Source organism: Pseudorasbora parva, chromosome 4, assembly GCF_024679245.1.
Source record: "Pseudorasbora parva isolate DD20220531a chromosome 4, ASM2467924v1, whole genome shotgun sequence".
Lineage (NCBI taxonomy): Eukaryota > Metazoa > Chordata > Actinopteri > Cypriniformes > Gobionidae > Pseudorasbora > Pseudorasbora parva.
The window spans coordinates 31863850-31886345 of record NC_090175.1 but is presented as its reverse complement, the minus strand read 5'-3'; the positions used below and the strand labels follow the sequence as shown (position 1 = coordinate 31886345).

General features: G+C 44.6%; 1 protein-coding gene across 1 annotated transcript in view; it reads right to left on the bottom strand.

The window, feature by feature from the left end:
* The window catches only part of LOC137073264 (radixin-like), a 666127-nt gene that overhangs the window by 123823 nt on the left and 519808 nt on the right, over positions 1-22496 (bottom strand). The window contains exon 13 of the mRNA XM_067441577.1: positions 12049-12141. Coding sequence (XP_067297678.1) covers positions 12049-12141 — 93 coding nt within the window. The remainder of the gene's footprint in view (positions 1-12048; positions 12142-22496) is intronic.

Sequence of the window (22496 nt, the reverse complement as noted above, 5' to 3'; positions counted from 1 at the left end):
ATCTTCTTTCCAATCAAAATGCTCTCTAGAATCTAAAGCCTTCCCCCTTACACTGCTGAAGCTGCGGCTGAAATCAGTCAGTTGTTAACACACATTTACTAATTTCTACATGGTGAAAGGCACATAGCACACTATATATGTGATAGGAAACCATTCAGTGTAAATATACTTTAATTTGAAGCAAATTAAGTCTGTTTTCACATTAGTTTCACACACCACAGCCGCGCACGCACCCCAACCGCTCAGGTCTAAATTTAGACCACAGACACGAGAGCGCAGCATGGATCATATGCGCGAGTCGGCGCAGACCGACCCATTTAAATGCTGCACAGAATGCTGCATTTCAAAGCGATATGGAGGAGATTATGATGGTAAACAGTGCTAGAGGAAACGTCTCGGTTACGTATGTAACCCTCGTTCCCTGAAGGAGGGAACGGAGACGTACGTCAGAACTGAACCGACGAATGGGATCTTACTTTAGAGACCAATCCTACTTCGAGCATCTAACACCGAGCCAATGAAATTTGGCATGCGATCACGCATTCCACGCTCCGCCCCGCAGCGCGGGTATAAAACAGGAAGTGGAATGATAGATCAGCGCTTTTCCTGCTGAGGAGCCGAAAGGTGACCGGACTCCCAGCGGAAGCACAGCATCTGGCGACGGGACGTACGTCTCCGTTCCCTCCTTCAGGGAACGAGGGTTACATACTGTGGCAAGGGGGGCGTGGTTCAGCGAGGTCTGCAGCGGGAGAGAGAGCCGCGGGACGAGCGGTAAGTGAGTGGGTTGGACGCAGATTAATAACACCTGTCTCTTGTTCCAGTAATGAGCGCGGAGAGGGTATAAAACCTCGGTGGAACCAGAGAGAGAGAGACGGACGGTTGATGCGCAAACCCCCCTTAGACTGAGTAACCGGAACCCGGAAGTGCCGACCCGGAAGTGATCGTAGAGACATTGAGAAAGAGAAACTATACACCACTGAGTGTGTTGACAGTGAATGAGAATAAATAAAGTGTCCTCTTCCTTCCTCCTACTAACGATAGTAGGAGGAAGGAAGAGGACACGGGGGTCGGCTAGACGGTTGATGCTTTCTTTATTTATTCTCATTCACTGGACGCGGGTGCCATAGTGTGCCCCGTCCCTGAGAAAGAAGGTCCTTCCTCAGGGGAATCGGCCAAGGAGGGGCTGTCGCGAGGAGTGTGAGTTCTGGGAACCAGGTCCGGTTGGGCCAATACGGCGCAACTAACAAGACCTGCTCCTCGTCCTCCCTGACCTTGCACAGAGTCTGTGCAAGAAGGCTCACTGGGGGAAACGCATACTTGCGTAGGTCCCGGGGCCAGCTGTGCGCCAGTGCATCTGTGCCGAGGGTACCCCCGGTCAGGGAATAGTACCACTGGCAATGTGTCGAGTCCGGAGAGGCAAACAGGACGATCTGTGCGGCTCCGAACTGGTCCCATATCAGCTGGACCGCCTGGGGGTGGAGTCGCCACTCTCCCGGAGGTGTCGGCTGACGAGAGAGCTCGTCGGCTGTCTGGTTCAGCACACCAGGGACATGAATGGCCCGAAGCGCTTTTACCTCAGCTGCTTCTGACTCCACAGGAGGAGGTGGCGGGCGAGTTGGAGCAAACGACGGGAGCGTAGACCACGAGAGAGGAAGTGTGTGGGTGAGAAGGCCCGGGGGCGTCCTCGAAGCCCACACAACTGCCCCCTGGCGACGGGAGGGTAGGAAAGGAGTGACAAGGCCCGTGGGCGTCGCACACTGCCAACCTGACCCTCTTGGGGCCCAGAGAGAGAGGAAACTGCTCTTAAAATGTGGGTACCGCTGGACTCCGGAGAGCCAGTGGCAGAACCGAAACCAGTCAGGGCCCCCCGGTCCTCCTCCGGGGGGGTGGGGGAGGGATGCGAACATCGTCTCCCCCGAGCAGCTCCTGTTCTCCCTAGCCGGCCCGTCTCAGGGCCGCGTCCCCTTGCGCTTGCCTGCCGGTTAGCGGGCCCTGGACGGGTTGGGCGTCCCTCGCGTCCGGCACCCTGCTCCTCCAGTGGAGGCTGCTGCTCGGCTCTAGCAGGGTGGAGGCGGACGCAGGAGGGGATGCCCTCGGCGACGAGCCGGCAGAGGCGCTGCGACCGACGACCGAGCAGCTGGTCGTCTTCACCCTGGTGCAACGCCTCTGTCTGCTCTTGGGCCACCAAGAACTGCTGGGCAAAGTTCTCGATGGTGCCGCAGAGGAGGCCAGCCCGACAGACAGGCTTTTCTTGCGCATATCTGCCAGGTTAGCCCCCTATTCCTGGACCACTAGTGTGGACATCGCCTGACCCAGGGAGCGTGCAGTGATTTTCGTCGCCCATAGGGCGAGGTCCAACACCGCACGCAGTTCCTGCACAACCCCTGGGCTGGGACTACCCTCATGCGTGCAGGGCAGAGGGTAGTGAGAGAGGGAAAACAAAGAAACTTTTTTTTTTTTTGTCTCATTTTTGGCCCTTTTGACCCTCCATATTTCCCTCTCTCCGATGCAGCAATTGACATCTGTCCTCTGCCAGAGCCAAAAATGAAACGCTAAGCCCTTTTCTCTTTAGGATCAGCGATTCCACCTTCAACTACCAGCAGGCATGCGAGACAGTGAACGTGGCCGTCAGAACGGCACACAGCGCACTGAGCGCTCAAGCCTCTATGAAGAAGGCAAGGCGAACAATGCCCTGACGTGGTCGTGTTCTCATGAGAGAATCCGTACCACCCACGAACAGAGTCTCAGCATGCTTTTGATGCGATAGAGGAGTGGGGGCCCGAGGGGATTTACCCGGCGGGGAATCCCCACTGTAATCCTCAGGCCACCAGCGCTTATCAGCCAAAGTAGCCCTTTTCCAGTAACACTAGAAATGAACTAGATCGGAGGATAGGCGAAGGGACTCGACCCCATCTGAGGTTTCATAGTCTCGACCGCGCATCTAGAGCGCCGACTGACGCGCGCCGGTTGTCGTGACGACCACCGCTGTCAGCCGGCTGCTCGACGGCACACGGCGCGCTGAACACTCGAGCCCTTTATGAGAAGGGGGAGACGAACAACGCGCCGACGTGACCATGTTCTTTTACCAGAACACGAATCACCCACGATCGCAATCTCACATGCGCTCGTGGCCGTCAAAGAGGACAGGAAACAGTTGCATACCAGGAATACACGGTTTGAATGACATCTTGAAAAAGACGCAGGGTCAAACCGTGTTGCTCTTTTGTGAATGGAAAGCTGCTCTTTTAGTGTGCTGAAGCACTTAGGGAGATGACCGCGGCTCCACACAGTTCGTTCTGCAAGCCTGTGTGAGCTCTCAGTGATGTGTATTTGTGTGTGTGTAACGCTCAGCGAACCAACAGTTTGTATGGGAAACGCTCAGCGAACCAACAAGCTCCTTTAGATCGCTTGATCACTGATCAAACGGTCTCTCACTGACGCGCCGTATCACCCGCACTGGCAGACTCTCTCACTCAACACTCTTTGACTCGTAGTCAGACACTCTTCGTAGGAAACAGTAAGCACTGCTCGGCTCCGAAGTAGAAAGCGCTGATCTATCATTCCACTTCCTGTTTTATACCCGCGCTGCGGGGCGGAGCGTGGAATGCGTGATCGCATGCCAAATTTCATTGGCTCGTTGTTAGATGCTCGAAGTAGGATTGGTCTCTAAAGTAAGATCCCATTCCTCGGTTCAGTTCTGACGTACGTCGAACGTGACCGACTGAAAGGGAACTGGCTTTACCAAACAGAGAAAGGTCCGTTCTTGCGCTCTAGTCAAACTGTATATTAAAGAAACCCTATTGGCTGTTTCAAAAAAGGGGAGAAGCTGCTAACAGCTGAAGCCGTTTCAGGGGAAATTACGTCAACACATTGAATAATGTGGCGCGTTTCAAGGCACTTCAGTGGGCCTTTAATCTCATCTTAAAAAAACAAAAAAAACAACAAAAAAAAACCCCTCTTCCTCCATTTCTCTTTTCTTCTTCCCTTTCTCTGGTTATTGCTATTCTGAGTAGTGTACAGATCTTGGTATTTCGGGCACTTTTTGCATTTCTTTGCCTCTTCTTGATGGATCGCTTTCTGTGCTCCTGAGTTGTAAGTCGCTTTGGATAAAAGGGTCTGCTAAATGCATAAATGTAAAAATGTAAATGTAACTGTATTTTAATATTATTTCATTCATAAATGGATGTATAATTTGTTTGTGAAGTTTAACCCTCTAGGCGTCACGGTCGAGTTTACTCGACAAGATGCGTCACTGAATAAAATGGCAGATTTTGTCAAATAGGGTGTCAAATTTCATTCAACCTCCCCTCCACTAGATGGTAGACATGTCATACGTCATCCCTGACTCATACAAACATCATGATTCTATACAAAATATACAAGCAAGAGCGCATTGAATCAGTGTAAACAAAAGCGGAGCTGATGTGGGAGTGAGCTGTTTTATGAGAGCATTGTCAACGTCAGCGAGAATTTGCATTAGATTATTATTACTACTATTATTATTTTCTAATGACATCAATAAAGCTTACCCGCAATGAAGTGTTGGGTCTTTTATTCGCGGACCCTGATTCTGGTGTCGGGTGAAATGGTGAATCATTTGCCCAATGTAGATGGTCCTTTGGCCAATGTCAGTGGTGGGAATAATGTTTCCCGGGGTCCGAGTGTTCATTGTGAAGTTAGCAGGTGTGTTAATGTTGGGAACGAGGCAGCCGCGGAAGATTTTTACCGTGCTCGTCATGAAGCGTGCGTCTCCTCACCGCGCGCCTCTCCATGATCGCGGGGCGACAGTATTGTGGTGGAGACTTTATCTAACGCCACTGGGTATGTTAGAAGAGGTCGAAGTATTCATAAGCAAGTTCGAAGGTAACGTGGAGGTAGGGTGGGCAGTCAAAATGACAATAACAGTGTTCATGGCTGTGCTCACTCGTCGGCGCGGGAGGCAGATCTGGACGCGAGCAGACTAGCTGTGACACGGGGCAGAGGGGCTATTATTCATAATATATAATATATATGTGCCCTATATATGGAATCAGAGTGCTTACTGTATGTAGTAAATGGAAAATCTCTAGAGCAAAAGGCAAACCGTTACATGCATTTGGTTTGTTTCTACCATTAGTAATGATTTACAATTTGTTTACTATTTACTATTTACCTGAACATTCGGTGTTGTGCAATACAGAAGGTGAGGGATATTTTGGGAGGAAAGAAGTGCTGCATTTTATCATTTAAACGTGGCTTTTCATGAAAATTCTATAATCCAAGATTGCCCCCACGTTATGACGTCATAATATGCAAATTCGATGGGAAAGTGTAATCTCTACATAAACTTAGGGTCCTCCTTAATATTTATCTAATTTACATAAAGTTTTTATCTTTTATCACTTTTAAGATATAGCCTTATGAAATTAAGAGAGTTATGTATATACTGCATGAACATACATTGGTATCATATGGCAGACACAGGGGAGGAAGAGATAATTTTGCCCATACAGGAATGCATACATGTAACACGTCACATAAGTGACGTATCATCGACTGATGGAAATGTTCTTTATATGGGAAGTGGATTGTGAAACACATGTGTACGCATGAAGTATACATTCTATTTTAACCATAGGATGCAAGTTTTGAGGAAAAGCAAATTCCCCTGGGACCACAGGACGATCTGGTGTGCCAGCTTGCACAGCGGACGTGAGCGCATACCCTGATGATTTAAATGGGCGACCACCTATGTGTTGTCTGACCGAACTAACACATGATGGCCCTTGAGATCTCTAATGAAATTCTTTAGAGCAAGAAACACTGCCAACATCTCCAGATGGTTGATGTGCTATGAGAGATGTTGGTTTCTCCACAGACCCTGAGCCGAGCGTCCATCTAGGACCGTTCCCCAGCCCGTGAGAGAAGCATCTGTCGTCAGCATTTTGCGACGACTCAAAGCCCCCAACACGGGCCCTGGGACAGGAACCAAGGTTTCTTCCACATACCAGGGCACATAAGCATCGCCGCGTGACCCTGATCATGCGAAAAAGGTTGCCCCTTGGGAAAAACCCTTGGGTCCTGAGCCACCACTGACGAGGTCTTATGTACAGTAGCCCAAAAGGTATCACGTTGGAGGCTGCTGCCATCAAACCCAACAGTCTCTGAAACTGTTTCACAGTGAGTGACTGGCCTAGTTTTATATTTTTTTGACAGCAGAAAGGATGACGATGACAGGCAAGCCTGCATCGACGTTGAGTCCAACCCCATGCCTAGGAAAGTGGTCCTCTGTAGTGGAGAAAGCACACTCTTCTTGGCATTCAACCTTAACCCCAACTCCTTCATATGGGCGAGAACGACATCTCGATGCTGAACCGCCAACTGATGTGACTGAGGTAAAATCAACCAATCGTCGATGTAGTTCATAATGCGAATACCCTGCAGGCACAATGGCGCCAGAGCTGCATCTACGCATTTCATGAAGGTGCGGGGTGATAAAGCTAGGCCGAATGGAAGTACTTGATATTGGTATGCTTTGCCCCTGAAAGCAAACCTCAGGAACTTCCTGTGATATGGAAGGATGGAAATGTGGAAGTATGCATCCATGAGATCTGTCATGACAAACCAGTCCTCGGACCTGATCTCTGGCCCAATTTGTCTCAAGGTTAACATTTTGAACTTCAACTGCATGACTGTGGCGTTCAGCACCCGAAGATCCAAAATGGGAAGCAACCCCCCATCCTTCTTTGGAACTATTAAATACCGGCTGTAAAACCCAGTTTGAGGGAGGTACAAAATATATGGCACCTTTCTCTAACAGAGTTTCCACTGATGATTTGGATGCAGCTTTTGCCATCCGCAGGGCTTCAGTAACTGACAATAATGCTGTCTCAGTTGAGTGGCTCTTTTTGAAACTTGACTGGTTTTCGTCCAGTTGATTAGACTGTCAGAGGAAAGATGAGACCTGGTTGAAAACAACTATTTCAAGTGTTTTCGATATGAATAGGTAGGAGAGAAACAGGTCTGTAGTTCTCTACAAGTGATGTGTCTAATGTGGGTTTTTTAAGCAGTGGGGTTACCCGAGGCTGCTTGAATATGGTAGGAAAGATACCGGTGCAGAGAGATGTGTTGATGATGTGTGTTTGAGTGCTGGTAAGAGTGTAGGGGAGAAGGCTTGTAGAAGATGTGAGGGAATGGGATTTAGAGGGCAGGTAGTGGGTGTCACATGCCTGTCCTGTTTTGTGTGCACATGTGGGTTTTGTCATGTCTCCGGTCTACTGTCAACCCCGCCCTTCTTGTTATCTGATTATTGGTTAATTTGCCCCACCTGTTCCCTCTTGATTTCTTCCCCTTATAAGCTCCTTGTGTTTGTCAGTCTGTGTTGGATCCTTGTGTAATGTCTGCGTCTTCCGTCCTCCCCGTGATTCTGTTGGTTTGTTTAAGTTTGTATTTATATTATTCTATTATGTGTTTTTCCCCCTCGTGGGTTTTGTTTTGAGTTTATGTTTTGTTTTTGTAAATAAATCATCTTTTTTCTGCACTTGAGTCCTCGCACCCTTTTCCCTTGTCTGTGACGTGACAGACAAGGGAAAAGGGTGCGAGGACTCAAGTGCAGAAAAAAGATGATTTATTTACAAAAACAAAACATAAACTCAAAACAAAACCCACGAGGGGGAAAAACACATAATAGAATAATATAAATACAAACTTAAACAAACCAACAGAATCACGGGGAGGACGGAAGACGCAGACATTACACAAGGATCCAACACAGACTGACAAACACAAGGAGCTTATAAGGGGAAGAAATCAAGAGGGAACAGGTGGGGCAAATTAACCAATAATCAGATAACAAGAAGGGCGGGGTTGACAGTAGACCGGAGACATGACAAAACCCACATGTGCACACAAAACAGGACAGGCATGTGACAGTGGGATGGCTGGAGAGGAGAAGTTTAGACACTTCAGCCTCAGTGAGTGTAGAGAAGGAGGAGAGAAAATGTTTGGCTGTGGATGTGGCTGATTTAAAATTGTGTGTGTTTGGAGGTGGGAACTGACTGCTGATGATTGTGGTTTTATCTGTGAAAAAATGGGCAAGATTGTCTGCAGATAGAGATGTGGTGGAGGGGGACAGATGAGAGAGTTGAACGTTCTGAAAAGTGTGCGTGTGTCTAAGTCGCTGTTGATTTTGTTGTGGAAATATGAGGATTTAGCTGTATGGACATCATGTGAGAAGGAAAAGAGCAGAGATTAATACTTACTCAGGTCAGATGGGTCGTTTGATGTGCGCCATTTTCTCTCTGCTGCTCTAAGTTTGGTCCAGCTCATTCACAAAGAACATCAGTTAACCAAGGGTTAGAGGGAGTAGAGCAAGCTGGCCTAGAAGATAGAGGGCAGATATTATCTAGACAACATAACATAAAGTGTCTGTTGCAGTGTTGACATTCATAGAGGAGAATTGTGTGGGTGAAGGAAGAGAGGATGACACAACGGAGGAGAGATGAGAGGGAGAAAGAGAACGCAGGTTTCGTCTGAAACTAACTGGTAGATGAAGTGTAAGTGTACGAATAGTAATATGTAGATTAAATGTGATGAAGTAATGATCAGAGAAGTGTAAGGGTTTGACCAAAGTGTTTTCTGTAGTGCAGTTGCAGATGAGGTCAAGTTGGTTGCCAGATTTGTGGGTGTGTAAGGTAGTAAGGAGTTTGAGATTGAATGAAGATAGAAGGGATTGAAAATCTGTAGCATATGTTTTGTCCAGGTGGATGTTGAAATCCCCAAGGATTACAAGTGGGCTGCCATCCACAGGGAATAAGGATAGCAGCACATCTAGTTCCTCAACAAAGGTTCCCAATTGACCTGGGGGGCAGTAAATGACTACAAGATGAATTTTAGCAGGAGCTGTTACTGTAATAGCATGGCATTCAAATAAGTTGTTATTGCATAGAGAGGTGTGGGTTGATTATTTCCAATTGTTTGTGATGAGAAAACCTGTGCCTCCACCTCTACCAGTGTGGCAACGGGTGTGTGAGAAAGATAAGTTATTACCCAGGTACAGCTGTGTTTACAATGTTTACAGCTGTCTGACAATTCCATTGACCAAGAGAAAAGGAGGGAGGACTATTAGTATAGGAAGAAATATATGATGCAGATTAGCAGTGTTGCGGTGCCGTCTGCGTGTGATTAGTGGAGCTTAGGTTAGAGATAGTGGGTATGGAGAAAGAGGACAGAGAAATAAATACTTAAGTGCGTTCTCTGTGTTCGTTCTTCAGTGGAGTCAATCGTAGGTAGAGTTGAAAAAATATGTCTTTACAATTGTCGGCCTTAACACCACGCGGCTGAACACGAGGGCTTAACGCGCCCGCTGGCGTGGTACTGACACTCTTATTAAATACACACAATCAGCGCAACAGGCTGCCAATGACTCAAATCGAAACCAAACTATGACTCACTACCTGTGCTTAAAGCCACCAATTATTAGTTGATGAAGGCTGACAATTGCATAAAGCGCAAAATGCCGGCGCTTCAAACTGCCGTGGTTAAAGTGCAATTGCAAATAGCTCACGTAATAAAATGATGAATAGAACAAGTAAGTGCAAAATCGAAATGTATCTTCCTTCTAGTAATTAATACACTAAGAAATACAGCAAATACAGAGTATTTCAAAAACACTTACTTGCGATTCGAGCTCCTTCACTGACCGTTGCGCTTCTCCTAATGACCAACTAACCGGCTCGGCTTTAAATATACAGTCCGCCCTTATAATTATCCCAAAGATTAATCAGCACAACAGGCTGCCAATGACTCAAATCGAAACCAAACTTTGACTCACTACCTGTGCTAAAAGCCACCAATTATTATTACACTTCTTACCAGTGCCTGTTCCATTACCTACCTCTGCTGCCGAAGAGGGACCGCTGTGCGCACTCTTTACCAGTGTCTGCTCTCGCTCCTTACTAGTGTCTGTTCCAGTACTTACCTCTGGCTGCCGAAGAAGGACTGCTGTGCACACTCCTTACCAGTGTTTGCTCCGTCTCCGTTAACATTTAATTGCGAACCTATTATTTATTTTGTAAATAAAGTGTTGTGCTTTACTCGTGTCATAATATTCAAGTAAAGCAGCATTCACATTAAAAAAAAAAAAAAAAGTTGTACCGCTCTGCCACCGTCACAGCCATAGCAGCGGGAGCCACTCAGACACCGCCAACTTAGGAGGACCAAGTGCAGCTCACACACACAAGATTGTGGTAGCCATCAAAGGCAGTACAGATGACAGTGGTAGGATTCCCAGGACCACCAGACCTGGGAATACTTAACTAAAGCCTAGTTCAGGCGGCACGATTTTCAAACTCGTCGGGTCACTGCTCTTTTCACACTGCATGACTATCTGGGGTCGCATTCAGTCACTGCTTTCTTCACACTGCACAATGGATCGGCGACAGAGGGGTGCACACTGCATGACTATATAAGCGGAAGAATCGGTGACAACTCTCTCTCTCTCTCTCTCTCTCTCTCTCTCTCTCTCTCTCTCTCTCTCTCTCTCTCTCTCTCTCTCTCTCTCTCTCTCCAGTGTGCGAACTACGTTTCCCAACAGTCCCAACCAAACGCACTTGAGATGTAACAAGTAAACAACGCGAGATCACACGTGCGTTAGACCGGAGTTCTCGTGCGAGACTTGTAATTGTTATGAAAAACAAACGGCACAAAGTTTGCTCCAAGTTGTCTGTGTGCTGATTTGTGGAGAAAAAGAAAAAAAGTATATTGTGGAGGAAATTGTTGGAGAGACAGAGGGAGCAAGGATTGTGTTCTGCAAATAGAGTTTGGAATAAAGAATTAATTTTGCAATTTGCAATGTGCTACTGCGGCTGGATGTGCAAATGTTTGGGCTTTCTTTTTGATAGAATTCTAAATATATCTATTAAAATACTGATATTCTGTCTAACTCCTCTCTGAACCTCCCGCTGCCCTGTATCTCTCTCTCTCATTGTCTGTCTGTCATGCCGATGTAATTTTCAGTCAGAACTCATTTCACACAGCAGGAGTTTGAATCACCAACAGGTCCAGATATTTAGCATGCCAAATATCTTGTGAGCGTCGGCGACTCGTCGGCGATTCTCTCTGATCGTGTCTTTGATCGTTCACACTGTGTTATTGTCACTCGCGTGCACAAGCACAATTTGCCTATGATCTCGGGTATTTGTCGGCAATTTCGCAAAACGTCCAAAGATTCCTTCACCTTGACAGATAAGGAGATGTACTCCTGCAGATACTGCTGGATCAATGATGATGGTCTGGTGTTCTAAAATGCTAGCTGATTCCGAAATAACGGAAAATAGGATCCAAGTGCTGTTAATTGAGTTCATGGCATCTGAGAATGGAAAGCAACACATGAGATCCATCAAGGACAACACCAGACACTGAAACAGGAAAACACTGTGGTACAAATACACTGAGGGCTAATTGGCTAACACGAGACCCCTGGGGACAGATCAACAGGACAAAATACTAAGGAATACATACAAACATCGCACTCAGGACAGGAAGATTGAAAACAAATCTTTAAAAAATTGGAATTCTTGAAAAAAAATTAACAAAAAAATTCTTAACAAGAAACAGAAAATATGTAACAGGCAACATTTGGTTGTATTTTCTTTTGTAATTTTATTTGAATGGAGAGGCAGCTGTTTTCTATTGTAGAAAGCATCTTGACATTATTTATTGCACATCTCCCACCAGTGCATAAATAAATATGTGTATGCTAAAAAGTTCTTGGAGAACCATCCCATCCAACTCCAATTGTTTCACTGGTGGATTCCACAACCACCAAAACATCCACCATGGAGTTTCTTTCCAACAGTTGTCAGGTTGCTCATCAAATTCGTAACTGTATAATCCATGATCAATTGTATAAAAAAACCCCACCACATTTGAAGAATCTTAATTAATCAGATTTGGATGGCAAATGAACTTTGCAATAGATAGCAATCCACTGACGGCATTCAAATTATCCACGAGGACAATATGCATCATGTATGTGAAGTACACATAAAATGAATATGTCTCTCTTACTTTGTGCTGCCATTCTGTTGCCTCCTCTTCCTTTTTCCTCTTGGAATCCTCCAGTAGGGCAATTTTGGCAGTAAATTCCCCCAACTCAGCTGCCTGCAAAGACCAAGCAGAGCATTGTTATATCCCATATACACATACTAAGCACAATGTACACACACTCATATAAACAAAAACGTCACACTCATGCCAGCACAAATTTTTCAATACAAGCTCGTATACCACTAATCCTAAGCACATGCATTTGCCTCTGTGTGGTTATGTGCTTATGACTTTTATTACACTTTTATTTTAATTAAAGAACCTAAGGACGATACACTTGACTCCGAAAATAATCTAATTTCCAATCTGGATATTTTTACGACTCTTCAAACTGTTACATTTACAGGTAATTTTTTTACTAGGTCTAGTCTCAGTGGAGCTATATAATCAACCGATTCTTTTGATTGTAAATTATTAATTGCTAAAGTCACGGAAACAGAGAAATTAAAATGCACTCACTTGTGTATATCAGATAATGTGGAAGATGATATAATTTAATCCAGAATTTCAAGATAAGTCATAAGGTTTAACAAACTTTTTGTACAGTAGCTGTGTCATAGAAAGAGAAACACACACAGCAAAATCTCAATATTAATTGAGATAATATTGGAAGCTAATATTGCTAATATAATATTAATATAATATTAATATTCTTTTAAATCTCTTCTTAAAACATTTTATTTTAGGATTGCTTTTACATGAACTTGATTTTATGTGCTTATTTGCTTGTACTTAAATCGTGTTTATTCATTTGCTGTTATGTTTTTATTTTTTATTTTTATGCTGTCTGTAAAGTGCTTTGAGAAACCTGCTTTTAAAGGCGCTATACAAAATAAATATATTATTATTATTATTATTATTATTAGGAATAAAATTATAACCATGCAGCCGTCTACTACCGTATCACTTCAGACAGAGCATTGTAGTGTCACTGAGGAAAAGTTACACTCATTCACTACTATAGGAGGAGAAGAATTGGCTAAACTTGTTAAATCATCAAAATCAACAACATGTATGCTTGACCCTATACCGACTAGGCTATTAAAAGAGATACTTCCAGAGGTCATAGATCCTCTGCTTAATATCATTAATTCATCTTTGACATTAGGATATGTACCGAAAACTTTTAAGTTGGCTATAATTAAACCACTTATTAAAAAACCGCAACTTGATCCTAAAGAATTAGTCAATTACAGGCCAATCTCGAATCTACCGTTTCTATCAAAAATACTAGAAAAGGCTGTGTCTTCACAATTATGTTCCTTTTTAGAAAGAAATGGTATATGTGAGGATTTCCAGTCAGGATTTAGACCGTATCATAGTACTGAGACTGCTCTAATTAGAGTTACAAATGATTTACTCTTATCATCTGATCGTAGTAGTATCTCTCTATTAGTGTTACTCGATCTTAGCGCTGCATTCGATACCATCGATCACAATATTCTTCTGAATAGAATCGAAAATTATGTTGGTGTTAGTGGAACTGCTTTGGCATGGTTTAAATCGTACTTATCTGACCGTTATCAGTTTGTAGCAGTAAATGAAGAGATGTCACACCGATCACAAGTTCAGTATGGGGTACCGCAAGGCTCAGTGTTAGGACCGTTGCTTTTCACCCTGTATATGCTACCACTGGGAGATATCATTAGGAAGCATTCATTCATTCTTATGCTGACGATACTCAGCTCTATATTGCCTCACGCCCTAACGAAATCTACGAGTTCAGAAGATTAACGGAATGCATAGCTGATATAAAAAATTGGATGAATAGTAATTTCCTGCAACTAAATTCAGATAAAACTGAATTTTTAATTATTGGACAGAAAAGCTCCACAAGTAGTAACCGAGAATACTGTCTAACACTTGATGAGTGCTCTGTCAAGCCCTCGTCGTCAGTGAGGAACCTGGGTGTGCTCTTTGATACCAATCTTTCATTTGAAAGCCACGTTTCTAGCATCTGTAAAACAGCATTCTATAATCTTAAAAATATATCTAAATTACGGCAAATGCTTTCAATGCAAAATGCTGAACAGTTAGTACATGCGTTCATGAGCTCAAGGCTAGATTATTGTAATGCTCTACTGGGTGGTTGCCCTGCTCGCTTAATAAACAAACTCCAGCTAGTCCAAAATGCAGCAGCTCGAGTTCTTACTAGAACCAGGAAGTATGATCATATTAGTCCAGTTCTGTCAACACTGCACTGGCTCCCTATTAAACATCGCATACATTTTAAAATCTTGCTTATTACTTACAAAGCACTAAATAGTTTAGCTCCCCGGTACTTAAGCGAGCTTTTAACCCATTATACTCCATCACGTCTATTGCGGTCTCAAAACTCTGGCCAGTTGTATTCATACTCTTGTGTAATCGACGCCCCATCCTAAATAAATCCGTCTCTTCCGTGATACCATGAAATTTTGAATATTCCAATCTAATATGATTTCCGACCTGTAAGGTTGCCAGAATAATAATCTTACGCGGTGTGTTAATAGGCCAGAGAAGAACTGGCACCCCGACTGAGTCTGGTTTCTCCCAAGGTTTATTTTTCTCCATCATGCCCTGATGGAGTTTTGGTTCCTTGCCACTGTCGCCTTTGGCTTGGCTTGCTCAGTTGGGGACACTAAAATTATGATCTAAGTTATTCAACTTATTATTCAAATAAAATGTATGAATTAGGTCTTATTTAATTCTATAAACTATAATACTGATCTGCCAACATTGTCCCTATATGATAAATCAAAATAAGCTGATAACATCACCATTTCTCCAGTACGACTGTACAGCCAAATCTAATTTTGTCGCAATATTATCCTGTTTGACACTGTGAAGCTGCTTTGACACAATCGTGATTGTAAAAGCGCTATATAAATAAAGTTCATTGATTGATTGATTGATCTTCTTTTGACTCGCGATATGGAGCGGATGACGGCTTGCTTATTAGCGGATTAATAGCGGATATTGCTTGTATAAGGGAAACACCGAAAGTAAGTGTTTTTAGCCTAACGTTATTTTGCAACATGTTTTAATGACATACGTTAACGATATAACTTGACGCTTAAACAATGCACCTAAACCTTTCTCTGAGACTAGGCTGAGGCTCGTGCAGTGCACGCGGAGTTTGCACCGCATCAGAGAGAACAGAGAAAACACCGGAACAGAGAACAGAGAACAGAGAAAACACCGAAAAAAGTAAGTGTCCCACACCTATATTAATCTGTATTTTTACTCTATAATTGTGTATTTATGTCTTGAAAAACACATTCAGTAGTTATGCTGCTTGAAAAGCTGCTTAGGAGTTTTACAGACGAGCTATGCACAGTGCCTCCCTGTAAATGCGTATCAATAGTAGGAGTGTGCAATGTCGTGGAATGTATACGCCAAAACTCATTTTGGTGTGCATATGATACGCTGTTTTTCGCATGCATATGATACACACTTTTTGGCGTGTATATGACACGCTCTTGGATAGGTTTGTATGTATAATACGCTATTAAGTGCGTATCGTATGCACGCGAAAAACAGCGTGGCATAGACATGGCAATCATTATTCATTCATCAAACTGTAATCTTATTGCACTACTTAATCTTTGTGTCTGATTTGTATTGGGTAGAAATCATAGGCGTTGCTAGGCCCTTTTTAGGGGGGCTTCAGCCCCCCTAAATTTCTGCCCAGCCCCCCTAAAAATTGTCTGATAAACAGTTTGCAATAATTCGTGAGCGCTTCAGTCCCCTTTAAAATTCATTTGAAAACAGCGGCAGGGTTCGGCTCCTCCCCCGTCTTTCAGTCTGCGTTGTTGTAGTAGGCTATTAATGCATTTTTAAATCTGCAGCGGCTCCAAGCAGAGCGAACGACAGAAGTAGAGGACAAGGTGTGTGTATTTATCGATAGATTGTCATGATGACATCTACATCTGTGCAGTTCTTATATGATATATATTTTGTTAAATGCAGTTTACAAAATGTTGCGCTGTGCTGGAGCAATACAGGATGGTTTCTCATCCACTGCAAGCTTTGATACGTTCTCCCCTCCCTGTTGTCACACCACACTGGTTTTCTTCCAGCGAAAATTGAGCAATTAACACACATGAACGCATGCTTTAGATTTCGATCATCCTTTTTATTTGAAAATGTTAATTTAAAACATTATTGTAGATTGTGTCACTGTCATACATTTCCATGCAGTCATGCACAGGAATGATTAAAAACAAATCGTCAGCAGCAGTCAATATCAGAGTGAATGACACACAGATAGAAACATCAGTTATTCTTTTTACTATTAAATATAGTTTTGTATTAAATAATGACCCAGGAGTATATCATGACATACTTACATTAGCCTTAACGTAAAGGGATTTGTGATTATTTTTTAAATGTGATATATCACATAAATAAAAAATAAAAATCACAAATCCCTTTACTTTAAAGCTAATAAATGTATGTCATGACATGAATCGTGACTTTTGTTCATAGAAGTGGCAAATTGATGGATTCATGTTGTTATTTATTTAATGAATAGAAATAAAAGGTTTAATATAGAACATATTAACATATTGCCAATCTAGACAATTACATTAATACAATATTTTATATTCTTAATGAGTGTTAATGAATATTAGCTGGTAAAATTAATACATTTTCTGGGGATGACTTGATAAAACGCTAAAATGAACTAGATAACATAATCAACATTTTGGTGTTAATATTTCATTATAGATGGATATACGACATTTTTTCTTGTCACGTGGGAGTAAGTCTGCAAATGAACAGCAGTCAGGTGGGAATAGAACATGGACAGTCTCTCGCCCACAGATGTTCCTTCCCAATATTAATTGCAGTCATTGTGAACCCTAATATGTGAGGTTGTTTTTATTGTCTGCCAATTTCCACCTATATTCCATAATAAAAAGCAGTTGTATCAAAGGATAAACAGATACATTTTCTGGCATTATTGACACTCTACAAGAAATTATTAATTTAATAAATAAAAAGTCATTTTTTGGTTTCTCAGAAAAGTCAGTGAAAGAAAGTGAAGTAGAGGCAGAGCAGATTGAAGAAGGCACAGCAGAGAAAGGGCAAGATCATGATCCAGGTGAGGAAGTGAAAAGAGTTTGTTTGGATAAAATGTCTGGCCAGTTAACAAATACAAATGAAGTTAAGATTTCTATAGTTACCAAACTCATATTTTTATGCGATTGTCACAGTACAGGGACAGAGAGGGCATGAAGAAGAGGAAGACATGAGTCAGGAGAGAGAGGACAGATATGCAGAGAAAGAACTGAAAGAACACTCAGATGAAGCACAGACAGCAGCTGCACCTTTAGATAAGTTTGACTTGGGTGAAAAAGACACAGGCCCAAAACAGCCAAAATTAAACTATTATCCTCAAGAGAACTTTGGCTTGCAAAAAAGAGCATTCCAGCCTAACTGGTTTCAAACTTTTGCTTGGCTTAAGTACTCACAGAAGAAAGATTCTGCCTACTGCTTTGCTTGCCGTGTATTTGGTAAACATTTGAAGCATGATATATTTGTGAGTAGTGGATTCAAAAACTGGAAAAAGGCACTCAACACATTTCAAAAACATGAAGGAACTCAATCACACAAGGATTCTATTGTCTCCTGGAAAAGTTACAGGTCTAGTGCAGTACAAGGAAATGTAATACAGCAGATTGAAGCAGCAAATGCTAATGAAATTAGACAAAGAAGGAAGTACATGCAACGTGTTGTGGCTGTGACCTGCATGTTGGGGAAGCAAGGGCTATCATTCAGGGGTCATGATGAAACAGCAGAAAGTCATAATAAGGGCAACTTCATGGAATGCATGGGACTTTTGCAGCAGTTCGATCCTTTCTTGCAGCATTACACACCCCCATCAAATAGCACCTACCTCTCCCCAGCCAGTCAGAATGAAATGATAGAATGCTGCTCAAAAGAGGTGACAGCAAATATTATCAAAGAAATGCATGAGTCAAAAATGTTTGCTATTATGGCAGATGAGGCCAGAGATGGACACACTGAACAGCTAGCAATCTGTGTGAGGTATGTCATCGAGGGAACAGTGAAAGAGAGATTCCTGTCCCTGACAGAGCTGAGAAGTTTTGATGCCAAGTCAATAACAGAAGCATTAGAGAGGGAATTAGAAGAAGATGGAATTTCTCAATTGAAGTGTGTTGCTCAGACATACGATGGGGCAGCAGTGATGAGTGGAGCAACTGGAGGTGTTCAATCTCTTTTCAGGGAGAAGCACCCTGAGGCTATATATGTTCACTGTTATGCCCATGAGTTGAATCTCGTCTTGTGCCACACCTGCAGAGGGATTACTGAGGCCACAGAGTTCTTTAGCCTGCTAGGAAAGTCTGAATTCGTTTTTTAGTTGCTCCCTGGTCAGCCATCACAAGTTTAAAGAAGCACAAACAAAACTGGGATTGCAACCACGTGAACTGGTGCAGCTGTCCAACACACGGTGGGCTTGCCAGCTTAACACAGTGAATGCTGTGCTTGACAATTTGCCTGCCGTCATAGATTGTCTCTCTGCCATCAACACAGCTACTGCAGTGGGGTTGAAAACAAAATATATATGCAAGATATATATGCCAGAGCAAAGACATTGTGTGAAGTTAATCACATTGTAGTTGAGGAGCAACTTTCTGGCCAGAGACAGAAGAAAAAAAGAATGGACGATTTTGTTGTCGAAACAGCTTGCGGTGTGCATAGAAGTATCAGCACAGATGCCGAACAACTCAAAACAAAGTTACTATATCCATGTCTGGATAGAATGGTAACTGAATTAGAGAACCGTTTTTCTGCTGTAAATGCAGCACTGCTTCAAGGTATTCAAGCATGTAGTCCAGTATCTGAAAATTTCCTGTCTGAGCCACATTTAGCAGAACTGGCACACCACTACAACATTGATCTAAAGACAGAGGAAGTCATGGTAGCAAGGCACTTTTTGACACGCAAAAAGCAAGCTGGTGCTGCTCCACAGGACATGATTTCAGTTTATAACCTGCTGGATTCTGACATGTTTCCATCACTTAAATCTGTCATCCAGGTTGCCCTCACTGTACCTGTACGTGCGAGAGGTCTTTCAGTGTTCTTCGTCGTCTCCACAACTGGCTAAGGAGAACCATGGGTCAGAGCAGGCTCCATCAACTAGCAGTTATGGCAATCGAGAAAGATGTTGTTGAGCAATTGGACCATAATACATAATAAAATCATCAACAGATTTGCTACTCTTAAGGAAAGAAGACACAGGTTGATGCTCCCCATGAAAGACCAGTAACTGGGCTGTAAAGAAAGAACATTGTACCTGCTTCTAACAGGCTGCTTCATTTTTGCTTGTTTTTCATTCGTTTTGATAGTGAATCACAGCCCCGGTGTTGTTTATATTGCTGATATGGATAGTCAGTATATGTTTAAGGTTTTATGTTGTTTTCTGGTTTATTTCTGTTTCTAGTTTGTATATGAGCATAGAAATGCAAACAGTAAAATGCTGTGTTAACAGGAAACGTGTGTGTGTGTGTGTGTGTGTGTCTGTGTTTGTGTATGTACAGTGAAGAATGAATCATATTTGGCGCAGTCAGTAGGCCTACTCCTATGAAGTACAGTGGAACACAAATATTGACCTTATGCATTAAGGTTAGAATACAACCCTACCCTAATAGTCAAACGTCTCAGGTTACGTATGTAACCCTAGCTCCCTGAGGGAACGAGACGCTGCGTCGAAACGCTGTGAGAACGCCTCTGCGTTAATGCGTCGTGAAGCGCCTGTAGAACCATTCCATCGGAAAAAAGATTGATCGTCGGCGTGATGACATCATCGACCGGAAGCTATAAAGCGTCCGTGAAAACAAACAGGAACTAACTTCTGATAAAGCCTGAAGTAAGTGATCACGGACACGCCGGGAGTATGGCAGAGCGACGCAGCGTCTCGTTCCCTCAGGGAACTAGGGTTACATACGTAACCTGAGACGTTCCCTTTCGGGGAACTCGAGCTGCGTCGAAACGCTGTGAGAACGCTTATACCCACATCGCCATAGGACCAAGTGTCTCGTATGTGTGAAGCCGAAGCGCACACGGTTACGAGAGAACCTGCGCCCCAACAGTAGATGCCAGGTCTAGTTCATAGAACCTGACGAAGGTTAAAGAAGACGACCATCCGGCCGCGTTACAAATATCGTGGAGGGAAGCCCCCGACAAGAGTGCTTTTGAAGCAGCCATACCCCTGGTTGAATGCGCCCGGACAGCCAGTGGAGACGGCTGCCCGGCCGCTTCATAAGCAAGTGAGATGGCCTCGACCACCCACTTGCTCACCCTCTGCTTGGATACTGGAGCCCCCTTCTTAGGGGGTCCGAAACAGACAAATAATTGGTCAGATTTTCTCCACAGGGCAGCTCTGTGGCCATATGTATCCAGTGCCCTCACAGGACACAGCAGATTTAATCTTTCCTGGTCTGACGTCTTAAACGGAGGAGGACAGAAGGCTTGGAGAGTGATGGGGCCCCTTGGGCTCGTAGGAACCTTGGGGACATAACCCGGCCTGGGATGCAGAAATGCTTTCACCATCCCAGGCGCAAACTCTAAACATGAGGGCCCTACCGACAGGGACTGAATATATCCTATTCTTTTGAGAGATGATATGGCCAAAAGAAAGATGTTTTTTAGGGTGAGGAACTTGTCCGAAACCTCCTCCAGAGGATCGAATGGTGGTCCGGACAAGCCCCTCAAAACAATGGCCAAGTCCCATGCTGGGACCCTCGAGTGCATAGCCGGCCTCAACCTTAAAGTGCCACGGAGGAAGCGTGTAATTAGAGGGTGTCTTCACCGAAAGGGACGTGGAAGGCACCCAAGGCCGCCACGTACACCTTTATTGTGGAGGGGGTCAACCCTGCCGAGAACCTTGCCTGCAGGAACTCCAGCACTGTACCAACCGGGCAGTTAACTGGGTCCCACTGGCGTTCTCTGCACCATGCTGAGAAAAGTCTTCATTTCAAAGCGTACAGCTTCCTCGTGGACGGAGCTCTGGAGTGCAGGATGGTCTCTACGACCTCGGCCGAGAGACCTTCCTCTATGAGCCTAGTCCCCTCATAGGCCAGGCCCACAGTTTCCACATCTCCGGGCGTGGGTGCAGGAATCTCCCGCCCACCTGAGAGAGTAGATCCCTCCTGGTCGGAATCTCCATCGGAGAGCCTTCCAGGAGAGATATCAGGTCCGAAAACCATACTCGGGTCGGCCAGTACGGAGCCACTAGAAGTACCTGGGCCCCGTCCCGGCGTACCCTCTCCAGAACTCCTGGAAGCAAGACAATCGGGGGGAAGGCGTACAGAGGCAGCCTCGGCCACTCCTGTACCATGGCATCCAACCCCAGCAGGGCTGGATGGGTCAGAGAAAACCACTGCGGGCAGTGAGAATTCTCCGCCGAAGCAAATAGGTCTATTTCTGCTCTCCCATATACCTTCCATAGGAGCTCCACCACCTCTGGGTGGAGTCTCCATTCCCCGGGCCTCGGCCCCTGTCTCGACAGGCTGTCTGCTTCCTGATTCAGGGCCCCCGGGATATATACTGCCCTGATTGACAGCAATTTCCCTTGGGCCCACAGGAGGATCCGATGTGCCAATTTGTCCAACGGACGAGACCTCAGACCCCCCTGGTGATTTATATAGGCGACCACCGACGTGTTGTCTGTCCTGACTAGCACGTGGTGGCCCCTGAGGTCGGGCAGGAACTGTTTCAATGCAAGAAACACTGCGAGCATCTCTAGCCGATTTATGTGCCAGTGCCGCTGATGTTCCTGCCATAGACCCTGGGATGAGCGACCACTCATGGTCGCCCCCCAGCCCGTGAGAGAGGCATCTGTCGTTAGCGTTACGCGACGAACATGAGCCCCCAACACGGGACCCTGAGATAAAAACCCCGGGTTTTTCCACATGACCAGAGCACGTAGGGATCGCCGCGTGACTTTGATCGTGCGGAGCGGATTTCCCCTCGGGGAGAACCCTTTTGTTTTGAGCCACCACTGCAGTGGCCTCATGTACAGTAGGCCAAAAGGTATCACGTTGGACGCTGCTGCCATGAGACCTAACAGTTTCTGGAACTGTTTCACAGTGACGGCCCGGCCTAGCCTCTGTTCTTTGACGGCTGCCAGGATCGATGCTATGCGTGTTGGCGATAATTGCGCCCGCATAATTACCGAATCCCAGTTCACACCTAGAAAAGTGGTTCTCTAAGCCGGAGAAAGCACACTCTTCTTGGCGTTCAGCCTCAACCCCAGCTTCGACAAATGGGCGAGAACAGCATCTCGATGCTGAACCGCCATCTGCTCTGTATTCGCTAGAATCAGCCAGTCGTCGATATAGTTCAGAATGCGGATGCCCTGCAGACGCAGCGGCGCCAGAGCTGCATCCACAAACTTG